Source organism: Haliotis rufescens, unplaced genomic scaffold, assembly GCF_023055435.1.
Source record: "Haliotis rufescens isolate VD_foot unplaced genomic scaffold, xgHalRufe1.0.p SCAF_2, whole genome shotgun sequence".
NCBI lineage: Eukaryota > Metazoa > Mollusca > Gastropoda > Lepetellida > Haliotidae > Haliotis > Haliotis rufescens.
Window position 1 is genome coordinate 48870504 of NW_025963890.1, and position 27147 is coordinate 48897650.

Below are 27147 nucleotides of genomic sequence, written 5' to 3' on the forward strand. Positions count from 1 at the left end.
GGTTCACGCCATTATCTACTGGAACTCAAAGCATTAATGCTGAGTTGGCACAAATATCTCTTGCACATATTTGTAATATTGTTCAGATCAGGAGCTTCGGATGAAGGGAGATAACCCTGAAAATAAAATGTTTATGGCAACTCCAACAATTATGAAGAATCTGCTGTCACGGAACACTGGGAGAACAGTGTGAATATAAACACTGGTGAAACAAACATTGTTCAGATAAATTGAAAAATAAACTAGCAAGATCAGAAAGTGTATACACCGAGAGCTATGGATTGGTAAATTTGTAAATAACCAACAACCAAATATTCACAATACCATGTTTTTATTTTTCACCACCCCTTTCAAATAATAATGACAACCAAGCATGTATCAAAGAGCTTCAGCAACATATAGGAACAAACTGCCATAAGAATAAATATGTCATTCGGGATTATTCAAGAGAGATCACAAAAAGCTTTCAACATATGCTAATTTTACAGAAATATCTTCAGCACATTTTCTCCTATCCCCTCCAATGGCACATCCAACAGGAAACAATACTTTGAACAAACATAACCATGTACACACATGCAGGAAATAATACAATGTCAGAGTGAGAAAAGGATTTCTGAGAAAATAAAAATAAAAATGATTTGCTGGTCTTGAAAACATCACAGCTGGTAAGTCAAAATACAGGACAATGTTTGCAGCTAAGATCAAATATATTGTGATTATTAACGGCTTGAATTGGTTGTCAGGGTCTTGTGAAGAAGCCTGTACCAGCCGGAGGGGGTAAATTATGAGGGTGAAACGATACATTGGTGCACCGGTGCATCATGGGTTTTCTGGTGACGATACAATACACGATACATTTTTTTACGCTATTAATACAAAAAGATACACTTGCCAAAGAAATTTACTTACTACTCGTTTATTGACCCCCAGTGTGTTGAACGTTTCGAGTTCATTACTAAAAATAGTTGCTATGAACATGTGTCTAACACTAGCTGTTCCTTTTGAAGCTGCTCTGAAATATTTAGTCAAGAAGTGTCCATGTGATTTGCTGTAAATATGTATATCGAGATACAAATCACATCATGATCTATGTATCGTGATACGTATCGTATCGTGACCTATGTATCGTGATATGTATCGTGATACGTATCGTATCGTGACCTTGCTGTATCGCCTCACCCCTAGGAAACTAGTAGAATACTGTAAATCTTGAAATTATTGCGTCTCCAAAATCATACAAATGCTGACCCTAGCCAAAAAGCGACTCAAAATCAATGCGACTCCCCCCACCCCATCCCCAGTGGAATGATACATATCTTAATCCAAACAGCAAAAAGCACCACTTATTAGCACTGAGTAAAGCACTTCCGGAATAACAATAACAAACACACAGTTTATATGTTTATTCTGTTGACTGGCATTAAGGAAGTTCAAAGGCAATAAAATAATTGAACCAACAACAGTTCACTGATTGGAGTGGTCAGTGATGCCTAGTTTGACACGAGTGGGTAGAACTCTTGACCCCAGCAGTGATAACTCACCGGATACCTATTGTGTAATTCCTATTCTTTGAATGACATTGTTATACACTTGTTACAACTGCTGCTCAATAAACCGTGTTTGTGTTTATATTCAAGTTGGTATTTCCGCTATCCAAAGTGTGCAGTGAGGCCGTCTTATTGTTGATAGTCATTTGGAGACATAAATGTGACGTTTCATTAATGTGAACAAAGACCACACGCATTTTTCACATTTTATTCCCACTCATGTTAATTTCAGGATTTACAGTACTAGTACACTCATGTAGACTGGACATTTCAACAAGAGGTTAGTTTGGACCATGTCCTGCACCCCCCCCCCCCCCATGAAGTGTGACAGAGAACAATTATGTTGAAAACTGATGCAATTCTAAACTGAGATTTGAAGATTTGATTCATTCGGTCAATTTGTGCTGAATCATTTTTTAGAAGGTAATATATAAAAAACAGATGTACATTTGTTCATACACACATGAGATTATACATTTGTGTAGGTAAAGGACAACGTTTCTTGAAATGACTTTATACACATAAAACAATCATAATAAATGCCATGCAGACCTAATTAATACCAATACCAGAGATTTCCTTCTATAAAAAAAAAAATGTTCTAAAATGATTGACAACACTCCTGAAATCAGAGCCCATATACCGGTATATGGTCTCTGCTGAAATGTATATCATTTGGTGAATGGCCCTGCCTCAGGACTGGTCACACTAGATTTTATGACCACTGGCTCTTGGTTATGTGATTAGTATTAAATATTGTTAATGTCGTCAAAAAGTGTCACGCTGTTTGGCACCCTTTTTCCATGAAAGGCAATGTCTGCATCAGAGAAGAGCCCTCCTCAAGGTCATTGGTCAAGGTCGGACTGGGTTAATTTGTGGACCCACTCAAGAAACATTGAAAATATAAAAATTTAGCACACAGCAAGGGGCATAATGGCACATTTTGGTAGGAGGGGTTTCAATAAACACAAGAAACATTGCTCCTATTTGTGATAAAGAAGTTGATCATCAATAAATTTTATCCTTACTAAGACCATACTGGAAAACTATGAGATAATATTGTATCTGCTTTCCACAGAAAAAAGTCAAGCTTATGTAAATGGGTGGTCAGGCTTGCTGACTTGGTTGATGCGTGTAATTGTATCCCAGGTGCGTAGATCGATGCTCATGATGTCAATAACTGGATTGTCTGGTCAAGACTCGATTATTTACAGACCGCTATCATTTAGCTAGAATATTGCTGAGTGTGGCGTTAAACAACAAACAAACAAACAATTTTCAAAGCAATGATGATTATAAATTTCATTTCAATGCCTGTAAATGTTTTTTTAATCAAGTCAAGATAACTGCCACAAAAGTGGACACAATTTATGGATAACAACTTCTTTATTTACTGTAAAGGTGACATTTCGGTATAGATCCTTATACCATTGTCAAGCATTGTCAACATCACCTATACGGTAAAGAAAGAAGTTATCCATCAACTTCTAAGCAATGCCTATCAAACAATTTATAACTGCCACTGCCTCACTTACAAAAGTCTTCAACAACATCATCAAGATACAGTGAATGTCCTTCCAACTTGATACATCCCATATTAATGCATTGACCCCTTCCAGGAATACCTAGTCTTACCATGTTCTATGCTCTTGTGCAGGCTGACGGCAGATGTCTTTGAAAGGATTATTTCATACAGTGTAGTTGACATTTTATTCATTTGTTGGTTAGACAAAGTTAGCTAATATTTATCTTCATTCACATCATGCATGACTATATTTTTCAACTTCACTCATACAGTTTCTCGTTTGACGTAATTCATAACTGATTGACATATATGGACAGTCAGAGCGTTGGGAACTACAGGACTAGATCCATTTTAATCAATGGATGGGCATAGCCGTGCTCTGCTCTGACTCAGGGTCTAACTTCCGCTGTCGTATGATCTGGTATTGCAGGTCTCTAGTGGAGTGCCCTGCTGACTTGAAATGGTTAGTGACAGGTTTGTCACTTTGGTGGTTGATGTCGGCCATGTTTTTTAGTCGCACGTAGAAGTGACATTTTGGTTGTCCTACATATTGCTTCCCACATCTGCAGCAGTTGAGTAGATAAGGTTTCTACTCCTGCAGCTAAAATGTCTGTGGCATCTATATTAGTTTTCTGTCGTGTGGCAACTGAGAGTGTTTCCTGTCTTGAGATTCAAGCAGATTTTGCAGGCTTGTTTTTGACAGCTGTCATCCAGGTTAGTGACAGATCGGCCACTGATTTGTGGTTGGAGTGCTGGGTGATTGCTGCCTTCATGAGGATATCTCTAAGGATGCAATTTTGTTTTTGATTGACATATAACATATCAAAATACTGAATTGACAAGATATTCAGCTGCTTCTGATGCCATAGAAGTTAGTAAAGTGAACATAATACCTTATAACCGGGTGAACTCGTGTGTAGGCACTGTTTTGTGCAGTAAGCTAAAGCACACAGTGACACACACACATCATGAGGCAATGCTGTAGGGAAGACTGAGCCACCACTCTGTGTGTGTGTACATCATCTGATGATCTGCATTGTGAGACATCTCACAGTCCCACAAACATTGCTGCAAGAGAACAGGTGACAGCTCTGTATGATCATGTGACACTTGGAGCCATCAGATAGCTCCATGTCACATGGCACCTGGAGCCATCAGAAAGCTCCATGTCACATGGCATTTGGAGCCATCAGATAGCTCCATGTCACATGGAATTTGGAGCCATCAGAAAGCTCCATGTCACATGGCATTTGGAGCCATCAGATAGCTCCATGTCACATGGCATTTGGAGCCATCAGATAGCTCCATGTCACATGGAATTTGGAGCCATCAGATAGCTCCATGTCACATGGCACCTGGAGCCATCAGAAAGCTCCATGTCACATGGAATTTGGAGCCATCAGAAAGCTCCAAGTCACATGGCACCTGGAGCCATCAGAAAGCTCCATGTCACATGGCATTTGGCGCCATCAGATAGCTCCATGTCACATGGAATTTGGAGCCATCAGATAGCTCCATGTCACATGGCATTTGGAGCCATCAGACAGCTCCATGTCACATGACACTAGGAGCCAACCGATAGCTCCACATCACATCCCAATTTGAGTCGTACGACTCCATATTCACATCTGACCAAATGGAGCCATCACATTTCAACATTAACAATACAGTGGAGCCTTATAGACACGGCTCCCCATTCCCACGCAAGTCATAATGTTCCCAACAAGTATGTCTATGATCTACAAAAATAAATGATCATCCCACATAGCCCACCCTCTTAATGGCTACCTGAGGGTGATCACTGTGCAGTGTTAAAATGTGAAACAGATTGGGCAATGATTGTTCATACTATAATTTATCTGTACTTAAATTAATGCCTAGTGTAAGCTGCCATTATTTGCCCTCAGCTGGTCGGAAGCCATTAGGGTTGGTAGACTGCCATCTCCACAGATCCTCACCTGCAAAACATGACAACACACATGTAAAACATCTTACATGCAACAGTTCCTGGGTATTCCCATGCATACGGTCCTATAACCATGACGACCATCATGTATCAACAATATTACTATCATCTTACATACAACACTTCCTGGGTATTCCTGTTGGATATGGTCCAATAACCATGACAACCATCAAGTGTTAATGGTATTACTATCATCTTACATACAACACTTCCTGGCTATTCCCATGGATATGGTCCTATAACCATGACAACCATCATGTAATAACAATATTACTATCATCTTACATATGACACTTCCTTGGTATTCCCATGGGATATGGTCCTATAACCATGACAACCGTCATGTATGAACGATCTTACTATCATCTTACATACGACACTTCCTAGGTATTCCCATGGATACGGTCCTATAACCATGACAACCATCATGTATTTACAATATTACTATCATCTTACATACGACACTTCCTGGGTATTCCCATGGATACGGTCCTATAACCATGACAACCATCATGTATTAACAATATTACTATCATCTTACATACGACACTTCCAAGGTTTTCCCATGGATACGGTTCTATAACCATGACAACCATCATGTATCAACAATATTCCTATCATCTTACATATGACACTTCCTTGGTATTCCCATGGGATATGGTCCTATAACCATGACAACCATCAAATGTTAATGGTTTTACTGTTATCTTACATACAACACTTCCTGGGTATTCCCATGGGATATGGTCCTATAACCATGACAACCATTATGTGTTAACGGTATTACTATCATCTTACATACAACACTTCCTGGGAATTCCTGTTGGATATGGTTCTATAACCTTGACAACCATCAAGTGTTAATGGTTTGACTATCATCTTACATGCAACAGTTCCTGTGTATTCCCATGAGATACGGTCCTATAACCATGACGACCATCATGTATTAACAGTATAACAATCACCTTACATACATAAAATGAGGAGGAATACTTATAACTTGTGTATAACTCAAGTGTAAAGGTATGCATGAAAGTAGATATGGAACTGTGCATGTTCATCAGTTAAAGTGTTTCTTCTGAGGGATGCAAAATTTGTCTACAATAAGTAGAAATTTCAGGCGTGGTTTAAGTAATCATATTGGAATGCTGACAGACAGAAAGAGAGAGCGTATCAGGGTGGAGGGGTGGAAATGAGGTAGGTGGGAATGGAACCAGGGGAACTTTCTGACAAGATATGGCCAACCTCCATCAGAGGCCATGCCAGGAGAACTTTCTGACAAGATATGGCCAACCTCCATAGGAGGCCGTGCAAGGAGAACTTTCTGACAAGATATGGTCAAACTCCATCAGAGGCCATGCCAGGTGAACTTTCTGACAAGATATGGTCAAACTCCATCAGAGGCCATGCCAGGTGAACTTTCTGACAAGATATGGCGAACCTCCATCAGAGGCCATGCCAGGAGAACTTTCTGACAAGATATGGTCAAACTCCATCAGAGGCCATGCCAGGTGAACTTTCTGACAAGATATGGCCAATCTCCAAAGGAGGCCGTGCAAGGAGAACTTTCTGACAAGATATGGCCAACCTCCATAGGAGGCCGTGCAAGGGGATCTTTCTGACAAGATATGGCCAACCTCCATAGCAGGCCGTGCAAGAGGAACTTTCTGACAAGATATGGCCAGCCTCCATAGGAGGCCCTGCCAGGAGATCTTTCTGACAAGATATGGCCAACCTCCATAGCAGGCCGTGCAAGGGGAACTTTCTGACAAGATATGGCCAACCTCCATCAGAGGCCGTGCCAGGGGAACTTCCTGTCAAGATCTGACCAACCTCCATCAGAGGCCGTGCAAGGGGAACTTTCTGACAAGATATGGCCAACCTCCATAGCAGGCCGTGCAAGGGGAACTTTCTGACAAGATATGGCCAACGTCCATTAGAGGCCGTGCCAGGGGAACTTCCTTTCAAGATCTGACCAACATCCATTAGAGGCCGTGCCAGGGGAACTTCCTGTCAAGATCTGACCAACGTCCATCAGAGGCCGTGCAAGGGGAACTTTCTCACAAGATCTGACCAACCTCCATCACAGGCCATGCCAAGGGAACTTCCTGTCAAGATCTGACCAACCTCCATCAGAGGCCGTGCCAGGGGAACTTCCTTTCAAGATCTGACCAACGTCCATTAGAGGCCGTGCCAAGGGGAACTTCCTTTCAAGATCTGACCAACATCCATCAGAGGCCGTGCCAGGGGAACTTCCTTTCAAGATCTGACCAACATCCATTAGAGGCCGTGCCAGGGGAACTTCCTTTCAAGATCTGACCAACGTCCATCAGAGGCCGTGCCAGGGGAACTTTCTCACAAGATCTGACCAACCTCCATCAGAGGCCATGCCAAGGGAACTTCCTGTCAAGATCTGACCAACCTCCATCAGAGGCCGTGCAAGGGGAACTTCCTGTCAAGATCTGACCAACCTCCATAGGAGGCCGTGCAAGGGGAACTTTCTGACAAGATATGGCCAACGTCCATTAGAGGCCGTGCCAGGGGAACTTCCTTTCAAGATCTGACCAACATCCATTAGAGGCCGTGCCAGGGGAACTTCCTGTCAAGATCTGACCAACGTCCATTAGAGGCCGTGCCAGGGGAACTTCCTTTCAAGATCTGACCAACATCCATTAGAGGCCGTGCCAGGGGAACTTCCTTTCAAGATCTGACCAACCTCCATCAGAGGCCATGCCAAGGGAACTTCCTGTCAAGATCTGACCAACCTCCATCAGAGGCCATGCCAGGGGAACTTCCTGTCAAGATCTGACCAACCTCCATCAAAGGCCGTGCCAGGGGAACTTCCTTTCAAGATATGACCCACCTCCGTCAGAGGCCATGCCAGGAGAACTTTCTGACAAGATATGGTCAAACTCCATCAGATGCCATGCCAGGTGAACTTTCTGACAAGATATGGCCAACCTCCATCAGAGGCCATGCCAGGAGAACTTTCTGACAAGACATGGCCAACCTCCATAGCAGGCCGTGCAAGGGGAACTTTCTGACAAGATATGGCCAACCTCCATCAGAGGCCATGCCAGGAGATCTTTCTGTCAAGATCTGACCAACCTCCATCAGAGGCCGTGCCAGGGGAACTTTCTGTCAAGATCTGACCAACCTCCATCAGAGGCCATGCCAGGGGAACTTTCTGACAAGATCTGACCAACCCAGCCATCTTCACCTGAAGTGAGTGTTAGTGTTTTGTATGGACTTTCTCATGTTGTGAACAAATTTTCTGAATCAGGGACAGAGGTGAATCAGGGTAAAGTATTGAATCCGAATAATTTTAGAAAGCTGATAACCGACTGGCTCAAATCCCATGCATCCTTCACTGGCCTGTCAAAGATCTCTCAAGGTTCGCCTCAAGATCTTGATGGAAAGAGGGATGACATTTGATATTAAAGAGGGTGTAAAGGCACAAGTTTAAGTTTAAGACATCTACTTAACACAACAACAGACAAGTGAATCACTTCATAGATGCACTGAGGACTTACACATCTCATCCAGGTCTTTCTGTGCTGTCCATGACAGCTCCGTCTTGGCGAGGGTGGCATCAGCGTAACACGAGGCAATGTCTCCTAGACGGCGCTCAACTTTACTGTATGGAATCTGTAAAGCAAAGGTGAATGGTTCATCATGTTGTACAGGGGAGTCTGGTGTGTTGTACAGGGGAGTCTGGTGTGTTGTACAGGGGAGTCTGGTGTGTTGTACAGGGGGGTCTGGTGTGTTGTACAGGGGAGTCTGGTGTGTTGTACAGGGGAGTCTGGTGTGTTGTATAGGGGAGTCTGGTGTTGTGTAGGGGAGTCTGGTGTGTTGTACAGGGAAGTCTGGTGTGTTGTATAGGGGAGTCTGGTGTGTTGTACAGGGGAGTCTGGTGTGTTGTATAGGGGAGTCTGGTGTGTTGTGTAGGGGAGTCTGGTGTGTTGTACAGGGGAGTCTGGTGTGTTGTACAGGGGAGTCTGGTGTGTTGTATAGGGGAGTCTGGTGTGTTGTACAGGGAAGTCTGGTGTGTTGTACAGGGGAGTCTGGTGTGATGTACAGGGGAGTCTGGTGTGTTGTATAGGGGAGTCTTGTGTGTTGTATAGGGGAGTCTGGTGTGTTGTACAGGGGAGTCTGGTGTGTTGTACAGGGGAGTCTGGTGTGTTGTATAGGGGAGTCTGGTGTGTTGTATAGGGGAGCTTAGTGTCTTGTATACATGAGTATAATGTAAAGGTGAATGGTTCATCAAGATTCTTAGTGCATGGAAGCCTGCTACGTTGTACAGGGGAGTCTGGTGTGTTGTACAGGGGAGTCTGGTGTGTTGTATAGGGGAGTCTGGTGTGTTGTATAGGGGAGCTTAGTGTCTTGTATACATGAGTATAATGTATAGCATATGGGTCCAATGTATTGTATAGAAGAGTCTTGTGTATTGTATCGGTGACTCTGGTGTGTTGTATGGGGGAGTCTAGTGTATTGTATAGAAGAGTCTAGTGTATTGTATGGGAGTCTAGTGTATTGCATTGGAGTCTAGTGTGTTGTATGGGGGAGTCTAGTGTATTGTATGGGAGTCTGGTGTGTTGTTTGGGGGGAGTCTAGTGTATTGTATGGGAGTCTAGTGTATTGTATGGGAGTCTGGTGTGTTGTATGGGGGAGTCTAGTGTATTGTATGGGAGTCTAGTGTGTTGTATGGGGGGAGTCTAGTGTATTGTATGGGAGTCTGGTGTGTTGTATGGGGGAGTCTAGTGTATTGTATGGGAGTCTAGTGTGTTGTATGGGGGAGTCTAGTGTATTGCATGGGAGTCTAGTGTGTTGTATGGGGGAGTCAAGTGTATTGTATAGAAGAGTCTAGTGTATTGTATGGGAGTCTAGTATATTGCATGGGAGTCTAGTGTGTTGTATGGGGGAGTCTAGTGTATTGAATACCCACCGTCTTTCCTGATGCCTTCTCAAATGCCTTGACCATATCCAGCACGGAGTAGCCATGTCCAGTGCCCAGGTTGTAGGTCTTCAATGGAAGAGAAAGAGAGGTCATTAACAGAAACCTTGGTTGTGAGACACAGCTGTATCAGTACCACAGAATACTGGGGTAGGCATCCACTACATCCTCCCAGATGTCACTGACCAAATACAGTAAACAAATATAACCGATATAACAAACTTATTTTTAAGTCCCGGCCATTTGATACAGCTTTTTTTAAAAGGGGGGGTGCACAATTAAGATCTATTTATTGTCTTTGGTCGTAATTTATACAGAAATAAAGATTTTTTTCGAAATAAAAAGGGGGGATGCGCACCCCCACACCCCCCCTCTGTATCCGCCCATGTGCTGTTTATATGCTTATATCAAACTACGGTTATTACGAACTAAAATGAGTGGTCCCTTTGAGTTTGTTATAAACTTAGTCTACTGTACTTATATAAAAAATACCCCAGTTACTACAGAGACGAGTGAGTGAGTATGGTTTAATGCCGCTTTTAGCATTACTCCAGCAATATCTCGGCAGGGGACACCAGAAATGGGGCTTCACCCATTGTGCCGATATGGGGAATCGAACCTGGGTCTTCGGTGTGAAGAGCAAACGCTTTAACCACTATGCTACCCGACCGCCCCCATATGGAGGATGAGGAAGCTCTTTGAACCCACATTGTCGCATAGCAGCCTTTGCATGTCGAGAGGTGTAAGAAGAGGCATTGTCATGAAATAGTAGAACTCCAGCAGTCAGCATTCCTCACCGCTTTTCTTTGATAGAATCTCTCAGGCAATGACGCAAAAAGCTTCAAAGACCAGGAAATCTCTGTCTTAATGACACAATAACTGAGGACATGTTGTGTGGCTTGTGTAGGGAGAAATCCCCCTCCACACAACTCCTATTCAGGGCTGACATGAAGACGGTGACATTCCAGCTATGATTCTGACTCACCTTGTTCCCACAGCTCTCTTCGACCTTCTTAATGGCTGCCACATGACCTTGTGCAAGGTCAACCACATGAATATAATCACGAACACCTAGAACCGACAACAATGTGTAACACATCTGACAGACTGGATCCTGGTGTGGTCAGGGGAGACTATCTAGAACCTGTACTAACAGCATTGTGGGTCAGAGTAACAAATTACTTTTCAAATTTATTTCACAGTTAAATCTAAAAAATAAATTGGGTATACATTGATTTTGTTGTGCTTATTTTGTACCATTTCTTTGATTTATGAAACTACAGAAAAATTATGAAATGCTGTTTTCCTCTCTCCATCCTGGCACAAGGACAGTCTATATGGGGGAGCACAAGGAGTGAGTTGGCGAAAGCACTGTAGCAATGTCCCATACTTCAGTGTTGTAACAACACTTTGCAAGTGTGTAGGCGACAAAAATGTGAATGAAGTCCTGAGAAGAGTAATATATTGAAAACTATCTTTACCACATTGAATTAACCATTAAAAAATTATACAGAAGTATGTTTTGCGAAGTAATTAACAACTATGTTAAAATACATTTGATGCTTCATTTTATGGTCAAGGGGAGATAATCCACACAAATTACACTAAAAAAGCACAACTTCTAAAAACTATACAATCTACAACTAATAAATTGAAGCTATGAAAATATTTTCATGCTGCAACTTGCAAGAAGAGTACAGATGATAAGACGACCCTGATACCGGCAGACCTCACAGTTCACTGACCTGTCCCATCCGGGGTGTCGTAGTCGCTGCCGTACACCTTCAGTTCCGATCTGCGCCCCACGGCCACCTGGGCTATGAAGGGCATCAGGTTGTTGGGTGGGCCCTGGGGGTCCTCGCCAATCTTCCCCGACTTGTGGGCACCGACCGGGTTGAAGTATCTCAGGATCACAATGTTCCACTGCTGCACACACAACCAGCACATAATATGATCAGAACTGACCATTGAATATTTTTGTGTAATTATAGAGGTAGTTACTAGGGATTGGTATTGGACGTTTAAAATGTATCACAATATTTTATAATGCATTGGGCCGTTTTGCGATATGTATCACAATATATTGTGTAATTCTAAATTTTGAATTCAGAAGCAATCTGATACTTTAATTGAAGTTCATAAATGGAATAAAACAACATACTCGTACAACATAATATTTACTCATTCACACTCTGGGACAGTGATGACTTGGTGTCACCAGTGCGAACTCCAAATTGCGAATTTGTATTTTGGGATAACGGAAACATTTCGAAGGTACATGTATTTGGCAAGTATTACAGTGTATAATATTAAACGTGATTAAAATCATTATTTGAAATTGCCTAAAATCACCGGATATACCGAGCATTAAAAAATGATATTGTGATACTTATCATGGAAAGAATGAACCTCAATTTACCAATATACCAGTAATACCGCCCATCTTTAGTAGTTTTGTAAAAAACGGTGTGGATACTATAAAAACATGAGTTGGGTATTAACAGAAAGTGTGTCCACCATTTTAATGTTCATAAATCTATTGAAGTCAATATTTACAAATCCAAACGTCAACAATAATAACTTCACAGAATGCTAATTTAATAAGTAACACAAAATTTAAACAACAATACAAAATCAATACATCATTCAGCGCAAGCCCCACCCATTCTTGTATCAGCAAATTAGGACAAAAAAGTCTGCTAGTGGGCGGGTCCAATTGTTTTTCAGTTGATGGAAACATTGCTAGGCTAGCCAATCATGTGCGATGGAATCACTTGCAACTTATTCATTATCTGTTGCAGGTCGGAGAAGGCAGCAACCTGACATAGTTCTATTTCTGTTCCAGAGACATCATCGTAGGTGACACCAGTTTTGGAGTCAAACCCAGGCTGCTGCAACAAGTGCTTTACCACTGGACCATTTCGCCTTCCCTTACCACCAAGTTCTGTCACATGAACTCAACTCGGATCTCCCCATGAAGGAACCTACAGGTATCTCCACGAACACTGGCATACAGAGAAATGGGTAAAGGCTGATATTTGTCTTTCAGACACAACAGATTCTGTATCACCAACCAGAAAATAGCATAAAATTCCAGAAATTGTTTTGTCTTGATTATGTTTAATATGCAAATAGCATATATTTGCCACACAACAGATTCTGTATTACCAAACAGAAAATAGTATAAAATTCCTGTTATTGGTTTGTTTTGATTATGGATTAAACATTTGGGATAATCAGTGAGTGAGTATGGTTTTACGCCGCTTTTAGCAATATTCCAGTAGAGGGACACCAGAAATTGGCTTCACACATTGTACCTATGTGGGGAATCGAACCCGGGTCTTTGGCATGACGAGTGAATACTTTAACCACTATACTACCCCACCACCTCTTTGATTATTTTTAAAATGCAAATCGATTATATTTGTGTATACAATACATAAACAATCATTGGTTTACATACCATGAGTATAGTGTTGGAAGTAATTTACTGAAACCAAGCTCTAATTTCATCCTGTAATCGATTCATAAATACAAGAAATCTACTGCAAAATGTCAGAGAACACTTTGAAATGTATATAATTTTCACCAACCTTTTCTGCATTTGAGAGATCTCTTAGAATTTCTTCGATGAAATACTTTGTTTTGCCATAAGGATTTGTACATCCCCCGATTGGGTGTTTCTCGTCCAGAGGAAGATACTGTGGCGTGCCATACACTGTTGCGGAGCTTGAGAACACCAAGTTGTTGACCCCCTTCTCCTTCATCACCTATCAGGAAGATCAACATGGCCGTCACTTCACGTCTGCTCAACAATACCTCACCACAAAATCTTCTTGGGAAGGGGATTTCCCTTTCAATCAAGCATGACAATTCAATGTAATATGTATGCTCGACAATTGTGAAAACAAACAATGATGCAGATCTAACTTGGGTGAAACCTATAAGCATGTATATTGCGCTGACAAAACCTATCATGGTCACAGGATTCTGTCTCACAGTCCCTGAACCATATTATTTCCCTTCCGCCCAGCCCTTTCCGTAATGCAAAAGCCCTAAATGAAGCAAGTCTAGATTTCCCTCTAGGTTCCTTTGGGGATCCTAAAACGTCAGGCACCAGTGAAGTAGTGAGTGAGAATTGTTTTACGCCCCCTTTAGCAATATTCCAGCAAAATATCACGGCAGGGGATACCAGAAATGAGCTTCACACATTGTACCCATGTGGGGAATCGAACCCAGATTTTCAGCGTGATGAGCTAGCACTTTAACCATTAGGCTAACACAGAAATAAAACACTTTGTGGGACTCCTGAATACAATGATGGTAGAAGGCATGCATTTTTTCACAGTAAACATCAAACAAGCCAGTTGGCTTGGATGTTGGTTTTGAATTTCAAAGACAGGACAAAATATGTTTACTCATTAAATGCGTTGTTTTGTTTTGTTCTGTTTTGTAAGATATGTTTAATCAACATATATACTTGTATTCAAGTTATATCACCGCATGTCAGATTGATGTTGGAGGATAGTCTCAAGTGATGCCAGTCTTATAAATACCACTTCAGTGAAACCCACAACACGGGTATGGTGCTGACAAACCTAGAAACATAATGAGAGCGAACTGAGATTGGAAACCCACAATCATAGGTTTCTGCCTGACGGATTCCGTAAAACAGGCTGATAAGCGAGTGCGTAAAATAAATGTCTGACCTCTAAAAGGTTGACTGTGCCGCCAACGTTTGTCCTGTAGTACAACAGCGGGAGGTTACATGACTCCCCAACGGCCTTGAGACCTGCGAAGTGGATCACTGCACTGAACTTGTGCTGCAAACAAATATATGCACATTAGCTGTTAAAACATGAAACCACAAAGAAACCTGGTCATTGAATATAGAAAATAATGAGACTAAGAAGACTAAAAGACTAAAAGAATGGGCACCAATCGTCTTCTCTTGGTAGTTTATTTACTAGGTGTTGTAGGTTTTTTTATAGATAAAATCTGCCATTCTATATTATGCATGGCATTAGAATGACATACCACCAGTGCTGGCGACAACAAAACCCTATCTCGTGGGAAGATAGAATTGGTAAAGTTACAACATAAAACAATGATAAATCAGGTGTGTTGACTTTGTTGGATGGAAAACTTGCAGGGCGATAAACTCCCTCACCACGAAACTTATGGAATCAAGATTTTTATCCCACATCAAACTTTTGAAATGGTCCCTAAACTTATTGATAACTGAACATTAATAATAACACTGTATATATGGTTTTACACATTAAATAATTGCAGAAACAAATTCTAAAATGGGAATAAATGAAGGTCAAAGGTCGCAGGAGGATAAAAAAGTGAAATATGCCAAAAGACGAACATTTCATATTGTATTCCGCTTACCAAATATTCACTGAATACTAAATATTTACTGCATACCACACATTTACTGCATACCAAATATTTACTGCATACCACATATTCACTATCTTCCAAATATTTACTGCATACCACATATTTACAGCGTACCAAATATTTACTGCATACCACATACTTACTGCATACCAAATATTTACTGCATACCACATATTTACTGAATACCACATACCACATATTTACTGCATACCAAATAGTTACTGCATACCACATATTTACTGAATACCACATATTTACTGCATACTACATATATACTGCATACCACATATTTACTGCATACCAAATATCTACTGCATACCAAATATTTACTGCATACCAAATATTTACTGCATACCAAATATTTACTGCATACAACATATTTACTGCATACCAAATATTTACTGTATACCACATATTTACCGTGAACCAAATATTTACAGCATACCAAACTTCATTATCATGACAATGATGCATGCAGCTAAGGCTGTGCAATGGGCAAAGAAGACTATGGTTGCTGTGACTTTCATGTTCAAATTCTGATCTGAATTCTTGGATAAAGTTTCAGAAGCACCCTAGCTGAGATCTTACATCCACATTTCCAGCTTCAGCCTCACGTTTTATAGTGGAGATGTCGAAAACCTAAAAACTAATGACAGACAGACAACTGGACGGATGTCAGACAATGCTCCACGGCTGTCAGTCACGTAAACCACAAATTACTGGGCAGGATTTTATTTGGAAATTTGTTTAATTTCATTCCAATTAAACAGCAAGAGACTTTTTTCAAAAGAAAGTGGAGTCTTCAGGGATCATTGTGGTCAAACTATAAACAGTGACACTTCGAACATAATCCTTACTTTAGTGCAAGAGTATAGAATGACAAGCAAACTCTTTATCATCAACTAAACGTGTTTGTTGTTAGCTCAGAAAGTTGATACTGAAGCAAACAATGGTTGCTTATTACAACCACTCAACTTCTGCTGACTGTGACTGCACACTTCTGCCTCTCCTACATTGCAGGTGGCCATGTTTCGCTCAAACGAACATGTAACTTCCAGCTTTTAGCAACAACATGAACGTGATCAGAGGTTTCCCATTTTCCAGTTTGAACAGTAAAGAATGTGTGACCAGAATATTCAATTATCCGTTTACATATATGTCTTATCAAATCCTTGACAACAGTAAGGTAAAAAATACCTAGTTCAAATTACAATGGAATTAGTATACATCTGCAATTGTTGTTTCTTGTTTCACATGACATTGTGTTGGTCAGTTGGTTCAGTAGGCAAAATAAACGATATTTATTTAATCAGAGACGAAAGTGTGTTCTCGTTGTTATTGTCATTGTCACAGTTTGATCAGGTACATTTCTAAAACAGTTACAGTTTTAGGGGTTTATGCGACGCACAAATATGCATCAAGTACGCACAAATGTAGAGTTTTGCTTGTTTGTTTGTTGTTGTTTAACGCCGCACTCGGCAATATTCCAGCTATATGACGGCGGTCTGTAAAATAAATGAGTCCGGACCACACAATCCAGTGATTGACATCTTGAGCATCGATCTATGCAATTGGGATCGATGACATTTATCAACCAAGTCAGCGAGCCTGACCACCCGATCCCGTTAGTCGCCTTTTACGACAAGCATAGTCGCCTTTTTCGGCAAGTATGGGTTGCTTAAGACCTATTCTACCCCGGAATCTTCACGGGTCGCACAAATGTAGAGAATGGATGCAGAAAAAATGTACTGGGTCCTAAAGAATAATACACATTAATTGCACCAGCAGTACATCAAGAGCAGTTATAGGTGTGGGGTATTTCATCAGTCATGACCACTGTCCACTTGACCATTGATTCATTCCAGGCTCTGAAGTAATCATCAAAATATACAGTACACCAAGTAATTACTTGGCGAGACTCTCATATTGCCTGCAAGGACCGTTAAAATTAATTATTGGGGGGCCACCGGACCCCCGCTATTGTAAGTCAAGGTCAAACCCTATTCATTTTTCTTATCTTTCGCAAATAAAGAACACTGGCATATACAAAAGAACAGTTATCTATTTGATTGGTGGCTTTCTGTTCCAGACAGTCAAATCGACCCCTAAACCCCCAATTAAAGTGCTACCTTATCCGGACATTAAATTGCTTCACAACACAGGAACAGTTGCTCCGTGAGAGTCTTGGAAGATAGGTTAACTGTATCTGATCTGTTACTGGAATCTATAGAACGAACATGGTGTCTCCGATATCCAGAAAATCAGTGGAAGATTGATTGTGAACTCCTGTCTCGGTGGATGTCGCCTAAATGACCTCTGCACCCTGACCTACACTGACCTTGTCGAACACCTCTTCCACTGCCTTCCTGTCCAGCAGGGTGACATTGTATGTCTGGATCTTCTTCCCCACGATCTCTTCCACACGACGGATACTCTCTGTAACATTGTAACACCAGCAAATATACTCTCTGTAACATCAGCTTATATACTCTCTGTAACATTGTAACACCAGCTTATATACTCTGTAACATTTAAACACCAGCTTATATACTCTCTGTAACATTGTAACGCCAGCTTATACTCTGTAACATTGTAACACCAGCTTATATTAATATACTCTGTAACATTGTAACACCAGCTTATATATAGTCTGTAACATTGTAACACCAGCTTATATACTCTGTAACATTGTAACACCAGCTTATATTAATATACTCTGTAACATTGTAACACAAGCGTATATACTCTGTAACATTGTAACACCAGCTTATATACCCTCTGTAACATTGTAACACCAGCTTATATACTCTGTAACATTGTAACACCAGCTTATATACTCTGTAACATTGTAACACCAGCTTATATACCCTCTGTAACATTGTAACGCCAGCTTATATACTCTCTCTCTGTGACATTGTAACACCAGCTTATATACTCTGTAACATTGTAACACCAGCTTATATATAGTCTTTAACATTGTAACACCAGCTTATATACTCTGTAACATTGTAACACCAGCTTATATACTCTCTGTAATGGTGTAACACCAGCTTATATACTCTCTGTAATGGTGTAACACCAGCTTATATACCCTCTGTAACGCCAGCTAACATTCATATACTCTCTGTAACATTGTAACATCAGATTACATTAATATACTCTCTGTAACATTGTAACACCAGCTTATATACTCTCTGTAATGGTGTTACACCAGCTTATATACCCTCTGTAACACCAGCTAACATTGATATACTCTCTGTAACATTGTAACATCAGATTACATTAATATACTCTCTGTCACATAACATCAGCTCCAATAGTCTCTGTAACATTGTAACGCCAGCTTATATACTCCCTGTAACACTGTAGCACCAGCTTACATTAATGTACTCTTTTTAACATTGTAACACCAGTTTATATACTCTCTGTAAAACTGTAAAACCAGATTATATTAATATATTCCCTGTAACAATGTAACACCAGTTAAAATACTCTCTGTAACATTGTAACACCAGCTTTATACACTCTCTTTGTAACATCAGCTAATATACTCTGTAACATTACATCAGCTTCTATATTTTCTGTAACATTGTGACAACAACTAATGTAATCCTTGTTTGTGTTTGTAACATGAAGAATACCACTGTTTATGTTTGTTACAGCTGACTCGATGTTAAACATGTTAAATGTGATGTGAAATCGTAACCATTGAACATACTGCACATTTGACACATCTGATGAAAGATGAGTATTTTGGCCCTCAGCAAATGTTGAGAAATATATGTGAAAGTCCTCAATCATAATTTTGTGTTTTAAAATTGAACATGAAGATTTTTTATGCCCTAGTTGGGGACACAAACTCTAAACGCCTATAGAATTATACCAGCTCTTTCACCTAAGCATGAATTGACATGAATGATAATCTATCCTGGGAGCATGTTAAAGATTATAAGAATAGCCAAAATTAGATTTAACATGATAAATTTGTTGATGAAAATAATTTGAACATGTGTGTATTGATTAATGCATATTAATCTTCTCAACAGTTCAGATAAATGTGTGACAGACTTTGGCCTGTCATGTCAGCCTGTCATGCACCAGGTGGCATCAGCTGTCAAGTATGAAGCATCAGAACTACTGGTACACAGAAGGGAGAACATTTAATACATCCTCTTCTCTTTTGATGACAAGTTGTTCAAAGGTTACAAAGAAAAGAGTTAGGCTGTATTTCAAACCAAAAATTACCATCTTGAATTTCCTTATTGCTTCAGAACTCCAGATAACTTTTTGAGCAATTGGGTTTTTACTCAAAGGTTTCTATTTTAATTGGGTTATTACATTTTTAATTGGGAAACCAATATTTTTTCACTCATCTATTCATCACTCTATTGGGATTTTCCCAAACTAAGTATACATTTTGAAAAATAAGAATAATGTTTTAGATGTAGATAACGGTTCTAACTATAGGCTTGACTCAGAAAATAAATTAGCTTGTAATTGTGTTTCAGAAATTAGCTCCATCGTACGCATGCTGAAAAAGCTTCATTGGGTGTTTATTTATGTGTGCTGTTTTTAGACAAATTACGTTTCTGTACGGAAGTTCATTGAAAGTAATTTGGTTTTGAACATTTTTAGGGGGTTTTCTTACGTAAATACACTGCTTATATGTAGCTCTGGTGCTTGTTGCAACCAAGGACGAATTCAACATGGATGAAAATTATGTTAAGAAGAGGGTAAGTGAATTGCTAATGGATGGATGGATGGATGGATGGATGGATGGATGGATGGATGGATGGACAGAGGGATAATGAATCCATGACACAAGTTCAATTTTAGGCAGTCACTGACAACAAGGTTATCAAGTAATCCGGTACTGACCCATGCTGGCATTGACCAGGTTGTCAAGGACAACGACGGAGTAGCCTGCCGCAATAAGCTCTATGACAGAATGGCTCCCCACGTAGCCTGCACCACCAGTCACTAGGATACACTTCTCAGGCATCTTCGACTTCTGAAATAAAAAAACATAGTTCTTTGTATCAAATCAGAGAAAGATTTCTGCCAATATTTCAAAATACTTTAGACCCCTTCCATGGTCTGGTGGATAGAGCACCTGTCTAGGAAGCGGATTAACGGTGGTTTGATTACCGCCTGTGTCATGCTAATACCGTTTCAAGATGGTACTTGTTGTTACCCTGCCTGGTGCTTGGCACTAAGGGGATACAACAAGGATCGGTCGGCTCAAGACAGTATACACTATAAAGTGTCTGAGTGGAGAATCCATGACAAACTGTGGCAACGTATGTATGGATAGACTATTACAAGCAGTGACGTATGCATGTGCTCACAGATACAAACGTCGCTATTAGTGCAATAAGAACATGGTTTTAAGCACTGAACCAAAATAAAATATTTGCTGTCTACTAGTACACATTAAACAGGTTTAACACATATGATCCTCTTAAAGATTCCTATTGCATCAATCATGATCAATTTCTATGCATAACTATCTCACATGTATGAAAGTGTAAAATGGATGGCAATGATGGGACACACCATGACTGGTCTGTGGTACTTCTGTGAAGATACGCCTGCGATGCCAAAGACCAAATTGAAATATATTTGCTCCAGAACGCACATCAAAATACACTTTAGTCAGTTTGCAAAATAATTTCATTGTGGTCTCTGGCAAGTTCGCTCACTGCATAGCAGTAACCTTGATTCAATAGTTACCTAATTATCATACCTCAAATCACAAGCAATGGAGGAACAATAAAATCTTGTAGAAATAACTGTAGTCAAGCAAGTCATAATCCCTTGTCTACAACGAGCAGCTTATCAAATATATAGAAACCTACTGATCCACTCTTGCCCATGATGTCACACAGAGCCAGCTGACAGCGAGTTAACCTCTCCTTGCACTACAAACACCCCAGACCACAGCGGGACACCCTTGTGTACAACATTGCAGATTCTTGCTTGTTTGTTAAACAACAACAGCGTGCAAGTCCTCGCACCGGGTCAACATTTCCCTTGCAAGTCAGCAACTAACATACCCTTTTGACGACACCGAGATATTTAAGCCATTTCCTTTTATTCATTTTTAACTATCAACTATCAATAGAAACTTTACAACATAAGTGTATTTTGGAATGAATTTCATGATTGATATATCCCCAACTAAGGGCTGGTTATAAAAAATTAGACATATTTCACTGTTGTCTTATTTACTATGTTTACTCCATCTGTAATTTACAATTTGAGAAGGTCTGGGGTGGAATAGGTCTTCAGCAACCCGTGCTTGCCATAAAAGGTGACTATGCTTGTCGTAAGAGGCGACTAACGGTATCCGGTGGTCACGCTCGCGGACTTGGTTGAAGCGTGTCATCGTATCCCAATTGCTTGGATTGGATTACGTGGATGACTGGATTGTCTGGTACAGACTTGATTATTTACAGACCGCCGTCATATAGCTGGAATATTGCTAAGTGTGGCGTAAAACAACAAACCAACAAGCCAACTACAATTTGAGACTTAAGGTACCTTCAACTGTCAATCAAAACATAAGTTTTCAAATAAAAAAAATAAAAATATTATGCACAAATTTTGATATTTTCAAAATCAATACTTTTCCTGAACAAACACACCAAAATACATCCAGGGCAACTCCCAACATGTTTGCTGAGGAAAACTGTTTTTCTTTAACTTAAAAAACATCTTCCTATTGAACAGCATGACAAGAAATGCTGAATGCCAAATTTGGACATGGCGCTATTAAATGGGGTATTAGTCTTGTTAAAGTCCTGTTACATGTAGGGAAAGTGTACTTAGGGATTGACACACAGCAGCAAGTCTGCAGGGGCCATCTGGCATCGATCTGTGTGAAGTTGTGAGACGGAGTGACCCAGAAAGACAAACACAAGCCAGGTAACGGATCATTGTATCGACAGACAGCACTGCCACACCTGTCCTACATCTTCGTCTTCAGCAACATCTTCTCTGATTACAACTGCATCAACATGGCACCCATAGAGTTCATTGTGATTTTATTACAAACAGATCTTGTGGCACAGATGTTTTTGGATGAACGAAAGCCGATAGGTAGCAAACAATCCCATAAATATCCTTATGAGTTTGTAACTTTGTATAATATATGAAACGAGTGATTAGTTCTGAACTATTTACTTGTTTCATAAAATTAGTATAACACGGGAACGAGTTTAGTACTTTATTTACTACTTGTCGTTTATAAAAATAATAATTCACTGTCATGTGTGAAAAGGCAGACATCTACGCAATCCACAGCTTACTCCAATTGAGTTTAACAGAATAATACTTCAAACACGTCAAAAGTTAATATTTATTCATTTAAAACCATACAACGGCCCACCTTTAGATTGGTTGGTTGGTTTGTTTGTTATTTAACGCCGCACTCAACAATATTCCAGCTATATGACGGGGGTCTGTAAATAATCGAGTCTGGACCAGACAATCCAGTGATTAATATCATGAGCATCGATCCATGCAATCCACCGCTTTTCTTTGATAGAATCTCTCAGGCAATGAAGCAAAAATCATAGTCAGCACCAGTAATTGCCTTTCTAAGTAATCAACAAGGACCACACCCTTTGCATCCCAGAATACAGAGGCCATAACTTTCTTCACTCATCTTTAAGACTTGAATTTCTTTGGTGCCAGAGAAGTGGAATGGTGCTATAGTGGTAGGCACATTGTCATAGTTGTAGACACAATTTCATCATCCCTACTAATCTCTACTTTAATTTGACGAAATCTTCCTCAATTAGCTCTAAATTTTCTCTGGCAAATAATTATTTCTATACATACATAATAATTTTCAAAAGGCATTTCACTTTTTATTTGTTTGTTTACAAAAACTTTAGTATAAAATACAATGTTGGTGGTCGAAAAATCTTTAACAAAAATCAACTTCCAGATTAGTACTGCTTCTAATAAATGAAAAACAAATTCATGGTCACACCATAACGGAAATTCAATTGCGGATGATACCAAAGGACATCTGGCTTGTTTTTTGTTTGTTTTTTATTTCCCAAGCTGTTTATATTAATGGACAAGGTCATACAGATCATATACATCATCCTCTCAAATAAACCACAGCCCACACAGTATGCATATAAACAATGGTCTATTTGCAGTCATTGTAACAAAATCCAGGCATCTGTGTCATGAATATCCAACAGTGCATCCTCCTATGATACGGACTATAGCCAGACTGCTGCGTGGATACAAGAAAAAGAACTTGCATTCATATCAGTCACATCTAGGGCTTCAACGAGCTGGGTCGGTTTGACTGGGACTCGAGTCCGTTATCAAGGACAGTAGTAGGACAATACACTGTTGCATCGGTGGGCCTTGATACAAGTATCTATCAAAAATCGCACACTAAGTAAAAAGTTGATTCTTACTTTAAATGTATTCTTTAAAATGTATAAATATTACAGTGAGTGAGTGAGTTGGGATTAACGCCGCTTTTAACAGTATTCCAATTATATCACGGCGTGTCAGCTTAATGTGGGAGGAAAGCCCGAAGTGATGCAGGTCTCAGACGTTATGGTACATACGTTACGGGTATGATGCTGACAAACCTGGAAACATAATTGGGGTGAACCGGGATTCTAACCCACAATCATAGGTTTCTGGCGTGCCCAAGGGACGCAATTCTGCAGTGAATCGCGGCACCTTGGACAACTGGGCCACCCGTTCCCCAATAAATATTACACCAAACACTAATTACTGTAATTCTGCTTTAAACTCTGTTTCAGGCGACACCCATGTGTGTCACATACTGTATTCGACATAATAAGCGGCCAGGGCGTTCTCAAAATTAGAAATAGGGTCTCTTATTAGAATATTATTTTGGTGGAAAAAACAAAGTTGAAAGATAAATTTCATGGTTTATGCTGACAGCCTGAAATGTTTATATACGACAGATATATTTTTCCAGAATCTAATTGCCCATAATTAAGGGTGCATATAACACACAAGTGCGTATTATACGCGAATAAATAAGTCTTGTGTACATTGATATGTCGGAAGGGGTGCTAATTGGGATTGTTCACTTGCCAATAAATGAGAAATTATCGCCGTGGGCGCTTATTAGAGAGGAGCGCTTATTATGTCGAATACGGCATGTCAAATACGGTATCACAACAATGACACACGTGCAAGTTACTAGGGGTGTAATAAATACCAATGAGGCGATTACGATTCGTATCATGAATTTAGGTTAACAAATACGAATATTAATTCACGAATACAATAACAAGTCAGCATTTGATGTCTAATTGTCATATTCAGTGAAACAATAATGCTATAAATTGTTTGACATATTTTTTAAATTATTAATATATTATACATTTATATAAGGCACTTGTCCAGGTACTAGTATCTGCTCAAATGTGACAATGACCAGTGACCACAATACTGTCAAATTAAATGTTTTAAGAGTGTTGTCTTTGAAGAAATTTATGCATATAATATGTTCTTTTGAATATTTTTAGGTACAGGGTATGTAATACACATCATTGCATTTTCATAAATATTTGATTCTAGTGTCCACGAATAACGAATTCAATTCATGGATGGATCCGGTTCGATTCACCGAATACACGAGTGAAACATAACAGCCGTACAAGTTACATGAAGCAGAGACCATATACCGATATCGCTATATGGTCTCTGCATGAAGCGAAAGGTAGCACTTTACACATTGTCCACTGCTTGTATATTTGATGTCTGCATTCAATCAGCAAATAAACTTCTGTACAGACATACACAGGCACAAAGGTAAAAAGCTACACTGGGTAATTATACATTGTTTACTATTGGGCTACTTTTCATGCATATTTGTATGCAAGCAACTCTAAATAAATTGGGTCATGGTTATTTATTCTGCATATCTTACTCAAATACGCAGCTCATCTGGAGTTCTGTATCAGGCTAATGTAATAATAATGTGATTCCAATTATTAGAAACCCACAACTAATTTGGAGAACTACTGTCAAATTATGCTTACATTTTTATGTGCTCATTAGTTTTGACCCAAACAGTGAGTACCACTGAAAACTAGAAAGTCAGAACACACAATGCCATTTAGAAAGTGTTTTTAAATGTAACAAATGTTACATTTGGGACAACACTTTCTCAGGTAAAGCACAAATTCTAGTATCTTTTGGGGTTGAGTTCAATCTGGGATTCAAACCCACACTGCCAGAGTGAGGCCCCCAAATGCCAGCACAAAAAGCCAGCGATCTGACCCACTCAGCCACCGAGGCTTCCACAAAATGAAAGTCCGACAACTGGTAGTGGTAGTCTAGATCACATACTCTGTGTACCACCTTGACAGTGTAAATTGGCATGGCTCCCATGGCCAAAAGCTGTGAACACACAATGCCATTTGGAAAGTGGTCAAATGTAACAAATGTTATGTTTAGAAAGTTAGACAAAGGTCATCTGGATATATTGTACATCAGAACAATGATCACTTGAGGCCTCACATAGTTACATGGCCATCATGGAGGCAAAGCAACCAGCTGGTACAATACCTCGACCTAAACTGCAGCTAAGCCTAACTTTTCTGTGGTGTATTTTATTAAAACAAACTTATAAAAAACCCATATAACTAAGCATTACTTAAAAAAGTGCATAGGCTGAGAAAACTTGACCAAGGTTAAAATATGAAATAAATTGCAGTAAAACACTAGAGCACTGAATCAGTTGTCTCCAGTTACTATTAGTAAAATCAAATTGACTTCTAAGTGCCACTTACAAAAATCAAATAATCATAATTGTACATGCACAGCAAACAGATGACAAAATGTGAATAAAATATATACCAATATATTTTTTTGGTATTTTATCACTTGTTTCTCCTATTTCATTAACACAAAATCACAAGATATGGGATTTATAAGAGAGCTTTTTTACCCTCCACTGTGTCTTGGGATTTACAATGAAAAATCTGTAATATAATTAATAAAATATAATCTAAGGTTGATCACTGCATGTTGATAGATACATTTGTAAGCTAATCAATCTGTGTAAAATAGACAGTACTTTAAACGATATGGGGGCAAAATCTATCAGGCGGAATAATGATAATTATACCATCTCTTCTGTAGGGATCCCTTGGGTTGTTAGATCCCAGTACCCAAAGAGCTCACTAAAATTGAAATTTGTATTTAACAGTTTGTGACTGGCTTACTCTGTGTCATTGTAACCCATCAGAATCTACCATGAATGTACAAACTTTGCAATTAAGTTAATCGTGAGTTAGGCCTACTGTTGGAGTTGATCATTGTACACACATTTGAAAACCATAGCAGTAATATACTATAATATGGTCTATATTAATTAATCAATTACATCAAAGATATTATGAAATTTTCTTCAAGACACTTGCTGTCAAATGAAAAATTATGGACGTAAGTGGAAAACGATCGAGCACAATCACAGATAGGGCCTATGTGATTGTAAACACAGTCACTGTTGCTTGCTTGAATCGACACTACATTTTATTTCCTGTCATCATTTGATCCAAGATAGGACATGTTTCATGACAAAAGAAATCAAGATATAAAATTTTATCATACCTGTTTCTGAAGCTGTCGAACAATGAAGTTTGTGATCTAAATACGAGAACCTGTCAACGTGTACCCGGCGTGGTCTCAGTTGACCTGGGGTTCAAGGTCACTTGCATCGGTC

At 39.7% G+C, this 27147-nt stretch overlaps 1 protein-coding gene across 1 annotated transcript; it reads right to left on the bottom strand.

Moving 5' to 3' along the window:
- Positions 1-314: 314 nt before the first annotated feature.
- LOC124146275 (UDP-glucose 4-epimerase-like) lies at positions 315-27136 on the bottom strand. The gene is made up of 10 exons (XM_046516502.2): positions 27036-27136; positions 20283-20415; positions 17743-17840; positions 14705-14818; positions 13589-13765; positions 11741-11921; positions 10981-11066; positions 9987-10064; positions 8575-8689; positions 315-5033 (listed from the first exon to the last, which is right to left on the bottom strand). The coding sequence occupies exons 2-10, from the start codon at positions 20404-20406 to the stop codon at positions 4969-4971; spliced, it is 1038 nt and encodes a 345-aa protein (XP_046372458.1). The 5' UTR covers positions 20407-20415; positions 27036-27136; the 3' UTR covers positions 315-4968.
- Positions 27137-27147: the final 11 nt, after the last annotated feature.